The sequence below is a fragment of the Mizuhopecten yessoensis genome, unplaced genomic scaffold (genome assembly GCF_002113885.1).
Source record: "Mizuhopecten yessoensis strain PY_sf001 unplaced genomic scaffold, ASM211388v2 scaffold2663, whole genome shotgun sequence".
Classification (NCBI taxonomy): Eukaryota; Metazoa; Mollusca; class Bivalvia; order Pectinida; family Pectinidae; genus Mizuhopecten; species Mizuhopecten yessoensis.
Genome location: NW_018404658.1, coordinates 4116 through 17007, shown reverse-complemented (window position 1 = coordinate 17007; position 12892 = coordinate 4116). Strand labels below are relative to the sequence as shown.

Sequence of the window (12892 nt, the reverse complement as noted above, 5' to 3'; positions counted from 1 at the left end):
GTAGGAGAGAAAAAATCCTCTACTTCCCCTATTTGGCCCCGCCCCTCTGCCCCCAAAGAGGCCACACCCTCCGTTTATACAAACTTGAGTCTCCTTTGTCCAAAGATGCTCTAGGACAAATTTGGTCAACATCCTTCTATTGGTTGAGAAGAGGAAGACTTTTAAAGATTTACCTATTTTCCCCCTATTTGGCCCCGCCCCTCTGTCCCCAGGGGGGTTATACCCTCCGTTTATACAAAAATGAGAACCCTTTGGCCAATGATGCTCCTGACCAAATTTGGTCAAAACCCCCCGAGCCATTCAGGACAAGTAGCATTTTAAAGGAAAAAGTTGACGGACGCCGGTCGCCGGACGCTGCACCATGGGATAAGCTCACTTGGCCCTTCGGGCCAGGTGAGCTAATAAAAAATGGGAACAAACAAACTTTAATTGAATGTAAATATTCAAATAATCTTTCCTAATATCTAAATAAAGTTATTTGTTAAATGTAATGCTATGATATATCACTTTTCCAGTTCCAGGGTATCGAAATGCCCCCATCCTTCATGACTGCATAATAGTTGGAGACACGGACACTGCCCCCGGACAGTGCCGACAGATACACTGCGTCCTCTAAAAGTCTCTCACAACACGAGATCATCTGTTTTGGGGTCACACTCTCGTCTCGGCTAATTGAGGTCAGTTGGAGGCGGTCCTTGCATTGTTCTTGCACTACATCCTCCATTCTCATCAACCTTCAAGAAAAAAATGTCAAGAGTGCATGACAATATTTGATAGAAAATTGTTGTTGTTTCTACATTAGCCCGAGTTTTCTCTAGCCCCGACACCAGATTCCTCTGGCTCTGACACCAGACTGAGACATTTTGACAGATAGATGTATGGTACCCATGCCCACCATACTATTTCAACATGTGTAAGACACAGATTCAGCACCAGGTCACATTATATTATGATCTAGGAAAGATCTCTTTTTCCACTGCAGGTTAAAGATCTATGTCCCACTACACTGTGTTTTTTTTCTCATATACAGTTATCTCCCCTTAACCTCCATTTGGACACTTCCAACTACCTGGTAGCTAGCTCAATCATCTAGAGCAAAAGTACAGCAGTCTGAAGTTAAGGGTTCAAATCTGGGTCTAGCCCCTTGTTGATTTTTTACGGTCAGAACATTGTTGTTCATTATATCTTGTTTATTTCATCTTTATTGTAAATCTCATAAAAGTCCTGCAAGGTATGGTTTTGTTTTCTGAAATGATTTATCAAAGCTGTGATCAATGCCGGTAAAAACAGTTTCCAGTACTAAGTTACAGTTTTTGGCAATGGTACGAGGATCCTTAAATATTTACAGAATGCCACTGTAGTTTGTCATACCAACAGTAACCTCCCCTTAATTTTTCTTTATATTTAACTGTTGTGGAACTGGACCAGGAATTATGCTTATCAGGTAGCATAATTGGTTAGAGTTACCATTTTGTGATCCGGGGGGGGGGCAATTTATATATTATCACTCGACTTTGGGAAGCTCTCAAGCCCTTGAAGTTGTTTGTGAAACTGAGGCCTTGGTCTTGATATTTAAAGCTGACTAGCTAAACTAACAATAAATAACTTGACACAATATTTATGTACGGTAGAAAATTCTGAGGTTTAAACTGAATATACCTGTAAAGGGTTTTAGAATAACTGTCTGATGACAAAGAATAATGTAGATCTAGCCATTTCTCCTGTTAGGTCAGTATCGGGAGCTAACAGGAGAGGGGGCTAGATCAACATCTTACCAGTAACCTATTTGATACAGTGTGTATACTCTCTCTATCGATAGGTGTAGCGTTCCAGGTCCGAGTGCCATATGTAATATACAGTGGTGGATCCAGAGACCTATCTGGGAGGTTTCCAAATTTCCAGGGGGGGGGGGTGTTTCCATGTGTGGAAAAATTGAGGAAAATGGTGAAAATACATGATTTTTTAAGAAAATTCTCAGGTTGGGAGGGGGGGGTCTTGAAGCCTAAAAAAAACCCTCTGGATCTGCCACTACAATTTCGTCACATAGTTCCACTTAGTCATAGCTTGACAAAGGGACCAGTTAATCTTGAAATTGTGCAACACGTTCAATACGTCCTTAATATTTTGTACAGCTATATATGATACCTAAAACTCATACTAACAATTCCATATCTTGGATAACGGTGAAGGCCATTTCCTTGTTGTCAGCTATAAACTTCACAATCATGGAGCCCGGTACTGTAGCTGGCACGATGAATTGACCACTACTGGACAATGTCAGGGGGGCCTCACCTCTACAAAAGATTAATTAATAAACATGTTAAGATATATAATGATGTAGTTAATCAGTTTTAACAAACATACTCAGCATATATACTTTATGTAAAAAATTGAGTTTTAAAATCACAGACTTCTACAATAATTTTTGAAAGCATATACATTTTGTTTTGAATTCATTTGTTGTAAGGATTCCTGTCCGATGCATTGCAGTGATATTTATTGTAAATGTATGGTTCATTGTACAAAGTATAAGCACTATTTCCTCATCATTCATCCTCGATACTCCAGGGGTTACGTTCACTTTTCGCTCTCTGCACCCCTGGAATATGTCATAGCAAAATTGAAGGCACACAACTTCTTTTCTTATCCACAAGGTGGTACACGCTGAGCCTTGAACTTTGCTATGACATAGTCCAGGGGTGCAGAGAGCGAAAGTGAGCAAAACCCCTGAAGTATCGAGAATCACCTATACATTAAGTATCACTTACCCCTCCACTATCAGCTGTAAATGAGAGAGATCTCCATCCCATAAATAATGATTCACCTCCGCCTGACTATGACGGAGAATATTGAGAATCTGGTTCAGAAGGAGTTCATACTCCTCAGCCATGATAAGTCTGTCGGGACACGTGACACGGATGTCGGCAAGAAGTCCCGATAACTTACTTTCCATAAAAGGTAACCTGTTTACCATACCATCGTAGGCATCAACGAGGGACAGCATCTGCAAAAATATACCGGAAAACGCTACTTTTGTGAAAGTCGTTCAGACCTCAAAGAAATAACAAGGTGTCAACAGGGTAATGAAGATAAATGAAGATGATTTCATTGAAACAAACTGCCATGGTCAATGGAACCTTGATGGGAATCTACCAAGTTACATTATACATGATAAAGATGAATGATGATGATGATGATGATGATGATGATGATGATATTGTTGATGCTGATGCTGATGATTCTGATGTTGATGATGATGATATTATGATGACAATGAAAATGATTGTGAGAATGCGTGAATGTCCGAGTGTGTATATGTGAGACTGCGTGAATGTCCTATTTATGTATGTATATGTAATGAAAAATAAAACCATTATAAAAAAAGTTGCATTATACATGTACAATGATTGACTCATACTGGGTTGACATGAGGGTTTGTGTAACAAAGAGAGGTAAATCTGTACTGCGAAACTCTCACCCAGTCACATGTCCATCCTTCACTGTGAAAATTTGTATTCGACAAGAGTTAATTGTGCCCTTCACAACACTAACTATAATATTGTATGCTGTGTGCTAATCTTTGCAGTCATGCTAATTAAGAAAGGCAAAAAAGGCGAAAGTTAATAAGCCGTGGCAAATATTTCCAGGAACATCAGAGTAGATTTCAGGACTAGAATTTTTTTTTTGTGAACGAAAACATTTCTCTCCTTAAAAGCCAAAATGTGCATTTAATTGGCACTAACTTCAACTTTGACCTAGAAGTGAAGGTCACTGTAAATTAGTTTTAGAGTACCGATTCAGGGACCTACCCAGAAATATTTTAGCACCAGGTGCACAGCTATGAGCCCTGGGTTGCATCTTTCAATCAGAAAGAGAAGTAAAACATCAAAAATCTTTTTATGTGTTCATCAACATATTATGATGACTTGTTATATCAACTATGTATTTATATAGTTCTTGGTCCAGTATTGATATATGAAATGTTAAATTCAACATTGGAGGATGAAAGGAAATATTGACTTTTAAAATAGGATATAAATGAGCGGTTGATCACAGGGCAGATAGCGTTGGGCACAGCACCCAGCATATTGGACATATGGAATATAGCTATAATAATATACAAAGATATACACCATTTGATATAGCGCCCTATCTATCTAGAATATTTAAGCCACTCATTTATAGTGCCACATCACTTGAATGCTACAGCACAGATGCCGCAACATCCACCCCAGACCATTTTATACTCCAGCAGGAGAAAAACACTTTCTCTGAATATTCCATTGCGTACGACGACTTCGGGGATCGGATCCTGGCAACCGCTATATTTATACCAGGGTGTAGTGTGTACTATTTAAGATGATCTCTATCATGTAGTATGTACAAACCTTCAGCCAGTCTGAGGGTACGGCCTCCATACTCAGTATAACATCTCCTTGTGCAGAGACCCCGGTCTTCTTACTGAACACCAGCGTTTTATCTACAGGAAAATAAAACCATCACCGGTACTTTCATCAACAATTTTTACATGTTTAGTTTTAAGTTTTATATCACATTTGAGTTATGGAAGTTATTATAAGACATGGTACTCCCCCCTCAGTCTTTATTAAAGTGGTCAATGAAAACAATAGTTTGTGAAATCTATATGGTCGATCAATGTCCGGTATTAATTGGAAGTTTAGAGCATTTGACTGTTTCAATCCTGGTGAGCTGGTAGGCACAAATTTTATTTTGGTATAGGAGTTCAGATGTTTAAAAATGTTCTTGGAGCAGACAGGTCATAAAAGAATTGTTATGTATTTGCTCTTTTCATCCAAACTATATACTTTAACGTTGTTGTGGGGATAATGTTTTGGGGTTGTCCCGATCAGGACTATTTTACAGGAATTAAATTTCGCGCAACACCACCTTGTCAAAATTGTGTAGTCAATGAATACCAGTCTGTATGTAGAAAGATAGCACCCGATAACTGCAGTCAAGGATATGCACAATTTACATGTGAGTTTGAATTACTATTAGGTAAGGTAGGGTTTCAAATCAAACTGGTATTAACACTGCCACACTACGGACAACTGGCTCAAGTTCAGATGACTGAGTTTTTCAGCAGTACACAGGTATAAACACGTCTAGGCATTTTTGTTTGTAAAAAATCTTTTTTTTGCAATCTATGACGATAGCAAATATAGCGAAATTAAAATCCTGGAGAATGTAACAGGAAAGAGAGTAATATGCTTCCACTGGAGATCGAACCTGCGATCCTACTCCAACACTCTACCACTGAGCTTAAGGGAAATTTCCTCTAGTGCCAAGCTAGAAGGCAACCATTATCCTTTTTTTCAATTAAAATCTGCCACAAGAATTATACCAATATACAGTATTTTTATGTAAACTTCCTACCTTTGAGGGCATGGCGAGTTTTGGCTGGATGTTCCTGAAACATTCGGTGAAAAGATTTCAGAGAGGCCAGACAGTGGATACTGCCCCAATCATTTTTCCAGACGAGCTTCTTCAGTCCTATCCCAGGGATAACTTCCCGCTCTATAGCAGCTATTTCCTGCTGAATTTGGTGGCACAATAGTTGCTTAGCAACAGCTTTGTTGGAGTTTTTCTGCAACCAATCTCTGTTCAACAAAGGCAAGTAAAACCCCAATCAACCTAAAATTTTAAATGCTAGTATATATAATTTTCTGTAAAATTGAAAATCAATCAATTTTGGGAAAGAAAATGTTCAGAAACTTGAAAATTTCATGTCTATTTATAAACTTCTGTCTACCAGGAAATTTTCAATGAGATTATTCATAAAGTTTTATTAACCTAGAAATAAGTTATGACATGGACATACAAAAAAGAGGAGTGCCATTAAGGTATACACAAACTAAAGGCTAATTATAATTAGCTTAACAATTTAAGTTGCTAATGCTTATTCTGAATTTCCAGAAATATCTGAAAATTCATAAATATTTTATTTATTTATCGTTTTTTATTTTTTATTTTTTATTTTTTATGTTTTGTGATCATCACTTTCAATCCAAATACCTAGGTACTCATATTTTTATTTATTTGAGATGGGCAAGATAAGGGACAGATATGATTTGGGTTAGGATCGAGGGATAGCAGTTCATCCAAGTTCAATTTGGCGGGATGTATAAACTCAACTCATAAATTGAATTGAGAGGGACAGCTATCTTATCCAAAATTGAGTTTAGGAATTGGAAAACTTACAGTAATGTCCATTCCTTTTTTCTTTTGTAGTATTCCTTGTAGGGGTTCTTCTGTCCTGTGACGTGGTAGTAGGTCGGGTCCCAACGAATGTCAACACGTCTGTAACGTTTTTTGGGGATATTTTGAACGAAGTCCAGAGGGAGATGAACAGAGGAAAGGACAGATGTAACTGTTGACCTCAGACTCTCAGACTGCAGATTTACTTTAACACTGCTTAAATCTGAAAATTCAGCAACAGCAGAACAATGTTGGGAACCAGGCTAAATGAGAATATATTCTATGGACATCAAGATTCTTATATATAAATTTAATCTTTATAATCTTTATTTATTCTAAAACAATTATGAAACAATTTTTCACAACTTATATTATTTATCACTTTTGTTTGCCAATTCTGTCTTTTCGTATTGCAGAGTTATCTGCTCTTGTGAGCAGGTATTGATTGTTACGTCATTTGTTTATGAGAGTAACGTCATTAATTTTTGAGAAAACGTTCAATTTTCTCAAACAAACTAATGACATAACAATCAATACCTGCTCACAGGAGCAGATAACTCTGCAATACGAAAAATGTTAGTGCGGCGGAGGGTGTGTGGGGTGTGTGAGGGGGGNGGGGGGGGCTTTAACGTGAGAAGAAACTAAAGTACCTGCAGAAAACCCATGTTGTCGGTCAGGTGACCCATACCTTTTCCTGTCTGATTGGGGAATCAAACCCTTGCCGCCTTAGTTAAAGTCAGGTGCGCTACCCTACAGTGATACCAGGTTTCAGGAGTTGCTAGTTTTCTTTTTATATGATTTTTTTTTTATTATTAATTTCAAGAGGGCTCTCTATATAAAAAAATATCCTCCTGCAACACAGAAGATGAACTTTAACATACATGTGAACTTATTGGTCCTTGCATGGTTTCAAGGGGATCTTTCTCTAATTTATTTGATTGATTTACCAGGGAAGGGTGAACATTTAAATGGGCAAGAGTTTCCTGGTATACAGTGTATATACTGGTAAGTGAAAAAGATAGATAAGTTTGATTTCAAACAAGGTGTCAGTCTATCGGTCTAGCTTACCTTCATTCTGTTGTGGTCGTACAAAGAATACCAGCTCTGTGGGCGTTGCAGTTCCTGTCTTCCGTAATGATGTCAGGTACTCATGTAGCCTCTTCAGTGACTCTTCATTTACTTTCTGAAAATATACACATGGCTTTGTAAAAGAGGTAAAGCTCAAATTTGGAATCCCCCCCCCCCCCTTCCATTCCACACAATATATCTTTAACTGTTATTAATTAAATCCACTTCAAATTTGAAATTTATAGGAATATTCCACATGTTTTCATTTCCTCGTGAACTGGATTTCTTAAGACTTCCTACAGATTAAAACAAAAACAAATATCTGAAATTTCGTTCTGAGCCAAATTTTAATTTCAACTTTTTTTTTTTTTTTGGAAGGAGCCTGGCTAGATTTATGTTCATTCACGTCAACTTTTTTTTCCATCATCACCTTACCCGTTCCTTCGGATGCTGGCCAAACAGGTCGGGATGGACGACAAAATAGAACGGACGTAATGCTGTGGCCGTTTCGTTGATACTGAGGCAGCGATTAAGGGTTTTCACACTCTCAGTCAACTGTAAGATGTTCCTACAAGTACATAATATTGTAGTTGGATGAGGAAAAGTGATAAAGAAAGTGCCGTCGCTTGGGCTCGAACCCGCAACCCTTGGCTCTTCAGGGTGATGCTCTACCGCCGAGCTAAAATAGGAAATTCCCTACAGCTGACGCTTGTAAGACCACCTAATCAATACACATATTTTACAATATAGCAAGATAAGAGGGATGCAGCTATTTCTGATATTATGTACCAGGGTTTTTTCTGGTTAATTTGAGATGGGAGCATTTTTTGTTTCATTTTGGGAAGAAAATATACTACGTTTAAATTAAATCGTAAAGAAAATCTTCAGGAGTAAACTGCAAATTTGGAAATTAGGCATAAATATGAAATAGTTTCAATTGGGAATGGGGCCCATTATCTGCCCCAAAAAGTCCCCAGAAAAAAACACTGTATATGTAAATACACTATAGCTATAATGTTACAGTGTAGCATCAGGTAACAGCTACTTCAATGGGTACTTTCCTGAGAAATAGTTTTGCCTCTTGACTGATATATGGCATTATATCTACAATAAGACATCAGGACATCAGGACACTATTCCACACAGTGTGTATTAGTACACTCTGTATTGATGGGTGAAATGTCTGCATAGTCAAGCGATTCATAAAGTTTTAAACAATTTTGTCACATTGCGATATACCTGTTTTTCTTTGATGCTAAATTATTTTTATTTGGTTGTTTTTTATACAAAATGTATTAAAATTAGAAGTTCAAGGCAAATCAAGATGGACTTTTATTGCAAATAGTGTCCACCGATGTAAGAATATCTCCTTTGGGTTTCAGCAGCGGAAAATATTGGCAAGCAGCTGGTGTGGCCTCATTTGCTTCAGACAACAAAATTTAACAGACTGAGTATACATGAGTTAAAATATATGACTGATTTTTCAGGTTTGTTCATTTTGAGCAAAATGAAAAGTTTATTCCGCAAAACTGTACTTTATTTAAATGTGTGTTTTTAAATGAGTTATAAACTATGGTAATATGTTTTCCAGACGAACTGCTGGTAACTATATATATTATTGTCAGTTTACAGAGGATGTGCAAACATCCTATTGCAGGGTACGGTCATACAGGTCAGATACGTCAGCTTAATAGAATGGCTGTGCAAAATATATAACCTGCAGATCGAATCATATATGACGATGATATATCCATGTAACTGCTAAACTAAACTAACCCTGAGATTATTTGGGTCATGTGGCACCAAAGAGTTCATAGTACAAATAGCTAACTACATTTGTTACATTCTTATAGGTGAAGTATAAGGTTCTATATAGTGAAAATAATATTTAGACTATACCAGTTAATTGATAGTTACAATGGTCACAGGAGCCTGACAATATTCTGTCAAAAAAAAATTATAACAGTTATACAAAAAAAAATCACATTATAAGCTTAGGTGTTTTTTTGTATTACTGTTATTATTAATTTTTGACAAAACTTTTACCAGGCTCCTGTGTAGATTTAAAGAAAATAAACGTCCAATATTTTACATATGACCCGATACAAGTTGGTGATAAATAATGCATATTAGGTCCATTCTCTTGAAATAATGCCAATTTATTTAACTCCATTCCGGTCCATTTCGGTAAATATCCCAACCGCCTGTGCAATGGTGCTCCGACATCAAATTAAGACCAATCTGAGCTAGGCCTACATTGCTAGTTCTATCAGATGATTTGGACGTCAAAATTATTTTTATTTTGACAAATCTGTGGCCAAACGTGAAAATATAAATAAAGAAAGACTGCACGTGAATGACATACGGGGATGTTTACTATATGTAGGGCACCTGTGGCGGAGTAGTTTGTAAACAATGCAAGTGAAACAAGTTTTTCGTCTGCAACAGTAAGATACACTTTTCATTTATTGTGTTTTTCATAACTGAATGTTACTGTACCTGTTGAGTGTTTGCAAACTCCCCGCGACTCTTAAACAGTTGGAATAGAGCTTATGCATCCCTTACTCGCCAGAGAACTTGCACACAACCTTCAACTGAAGGAGGGAGCAGACATGTTTTATTTACGTAGTACTAAACGGTCGTAAATGATGATGAAACGCTCAGGGAACGGGATGGGGTAAGACTGAAAACCGACACAACTGCTAGTCAAGCGTCAGACGATTTATGGTCATATCGGCCCAAGGTAAAAACGGCCTCGATTTACCCAAGTGAAATCGGCCCAAGGTAAAAACGGCCTCGATTTACCCAAGTGAAATCGGCCCAAGGTAAAATTGGCCCTATGTATATATGGAATATACATAAATGTTATAATAATCCCTTTCTTTGGGTTTTTATTCTCCGAAACTGTGGATTTTTAGCTCTGCTTATAGAACGGTCCAAGTGTGTTCGTTTAGCGTGGAAAATTTCTGCGCCACACGTACCGTTTCAACCGGGATACGCGAATGTAGCCCAGTACGCGTACGTAATTAAATAAATCCTTTAATGTATTTATTTAAATATAATTCTACTTATAAATGTATAAATCCCATGTATTTAACATATAGATACATAGTAGGGCCGATTTCACTTGGGTGAAATAGGCCTGGCCGATATTAGTTTATTACCTTGGGCTGATATAACCAACTACCCGTCAGATTACTAACTTAATCAGTAGAATGTCAGTGAGACTGTCACAATGTGATAAAATGTGGTAAGAAATATGATCCATCAGAAAATCTTTAGAATACAGAAACAAAAATGAACAAAAATACCCAATGGGCATATATATCAGTACCAATTAAGGTAGGCGTTGGAGTCGGCTGTGACAAAAATATTCAGTGATTAACCCAAATGACGCCAATCACGGCAATAACCAACAACCTGCTGATTTAGTTGAAACAGCCACGGAATCATCAGTCATCATTGAGGGTAACCATATGTTAAGGCATTTTTAGATATACTGAAGCAACATCTTCCACATGTAGAGTTACGTCCCTTTGACACTATCTTGTAGATTGATTATGCAGATGCATGAGTGTGCCGATGCACAGCTATTGCCCTACAAATGAATTATAGAGGCTGATAAATCATTCCTTGGAACTGGAATCACAAATGAGAGTTCAGCATTGAAAGTAATGTTCCTTGTTGTCCCTACCAGCCCGCCATACATAAACCAACATATTAGATGTTCTTTTGGCTGCTGTTCAAGAGGAATGGGTGTTTCTTTTCTACGGAAAGCCAAGCTTAATTGTGACTCCATTAAACCTAGCCTAATGTTGTATGGTACTCAGGGAACAGAAATTCCCGAGGAACCAGAACATATTAGCAATTGATAGATGTGCAGAAGAAACACCCCCAACTCACAACTGTACTTATATAGGGGGTTATAACAGGACAAGAGTATACCCAGCGTTAGTGCGTCTTCTTTCGGCTCTGCAATACCTGATGACTTGGACCTGACTCCACCCATCATTTCTTATCATCACGACCAGCGGTCCCCAGTGCAGGTATCCATCCTGCAGTGGCCTTTCAACTCGGACCGTCACTATCCAGCCCAAGGCTTTGTATATAGGAGTCAACTGATGTATCTGAAGACGTTTTAGAACAAGTAGAAGTCTGATAATCTTATTCCTGAACAGAAGAGTGAGACAGCTGTTGGATTGACATTGGTCATACAAAAGTGGTGAAATTCGGGATAGATTTGGATGACAACACCCCATTTAAGAAGAGATGTCGGCGAATAGTTCCATCTATGTTTGAAGAGGTTCGGAATCTCCTTCAACAGTTGTTAGCTGTTGGCATCATTGAACGGTCTCATTCTCCATGGACGTCGAATGTGGTGCTGGTACGGAAGAAGAATGGTGCTCTTCGTATGTGTGTGGACTTTCGTCAGTTGAACCAGCGAGCCATCAAAGATGCTTATGCTCTCCCAAAAGAAGATGAGATGTTGGACTTATTAGCCGGAAACAGATTCTTTAATTCTCTGTCATTGACATGAAGTCTGGCTACCATCAAGTTGAGATCCAAGATGAACACAGGAGAGGACAGCAATCACAGTAGGACCGTTGGGTTTTTATGAATACAATTTGGACTGCCTAAGGCCCCAGCCAAATACCAGCAGCTCATGGGGCAGATTTGTTTTGTCTATATTGATGACGTGATCATATTTCCAAGAGTTATGAGGAACAGCTTCACCACTTGGATAAAGTATTCCAAAATATCTCTGATGCAGAACTCAAGTTAGTACCAAAAAGTGTTCAATTTTCAAGAGGGAAGATGGAGAGGGAAGGTCGAAGACGCTTCATCGGAATGATGTATTCCCATTAGTTTCTTACTGGGACGACTTGACTAACCAGTATTAAGGCCCCGAAGATCACCGAGGAAATTTCAGCCTACATCTGTCGCGCAAGACAAAGACAGCATTAGTGTAGCCGAGACATCCTCGACAGACGAGGTGATGGCAGTTTACACAAGAGGTAGATATATCACGTTTTAATTAAAGGAATGTTTTTATTTTTTTATCCGGCAAAAAAGGATGAACAACCCGTTTTCCAAGATAACATAGTTATTCATCAGTGTGTGAAGAAAAATATATTTTATTATCGTTTTTTATATAAAGACGTAGATTAAAACTAATTTTCTACTTGTATAATCAACGTGCTTGATTTAAACATGTTTTATTTTCTTTTGATGTGCGTGTTATAAGATACAAGAAACTTTATTTAGAGTCGCTTACATATATACACAAGAAACACGAGCTCTCGTGAGATATTAATGCGTCACACACTCCGGTTTCCTCCGGTTTCCTCTCGCTCTAAAAACCCCGCGCGCTAACATCCGGGCCAACAAGAGTGTTTATCATAAGTTGACTAAAATTAATTTGTTTCATAATTGTTGTAAAATAAATGAATATGCAAGACTGGAACGCCAGAGCTGCCTTAAAACTACAGACAGTATATTACGTTGTTACTATTCAATGTCATAAAGACAGATACACATTCCATATGGTCCCCAACCTATGTTATGTTGTCAAATTATTATGATATAGGGTCACCATATTATGTTA

At 37.9% G+C, this 12892-nt stretch overlaps 1 protein-coding gene across 1 annotated transcript; it reads right to left on the bottom strand.

The window, feature by feature from the left end:
• Positions 1-403: 403 nt before the first annotated feature.
• On the bottom strand, positions 404-9900 carry LOC110446231 (T-cell activation inhibitor, mitochondrial-like). The gene is made up of 9 exons (XM_021491271.1): positions 9787-9900; positions 7723-7855; positions 7288-7402; positions 6223-6442; positions 5398-5621; positions 4389-4480; positions 2769-3004; positions 2163-2294; positions 404-734 (listed from the first exon to the last, which is right to left on the bottom strand). The coding sequence occupies exons 1-9, from the start codon at positions 9843-9845 to the stop codon at positions 494-496; spliced, it is 1452 nt and encodes a 483-aa protein (XP_021346946.1). The 5' UTR covers positions 9846-9900; the 3' UTR covers positions 404-493.
• Positions 9901-12892: the final 2992 nt, after the last annotated feature.

Excerpts from the sequence above, each read along its gene's own strand:
- LOC110446231 (XM_021491271.1), bottom strand. The coding sequence starts at position 9,845 with ATGCATAAGCTCTATTCCAACTGTTTAAGAGTCGCGGGGAGTTTGCAA. Across the intron at positions 7,856-9,786 it reads AGTTTGCAAACACTCAACAG|GAACATCTTACAGTTGACTG; the intron begins GTACAGTAACAT and ends ATGTACTTGTAG. Across the intron at positions 6,443-7,287 it reads ACGACCACAACAGAATGAAG|ATTTAAGCAGTGTTAAAGTA; the intron begins GTAAGCTAGACC and ends CTGAATTTTCAG.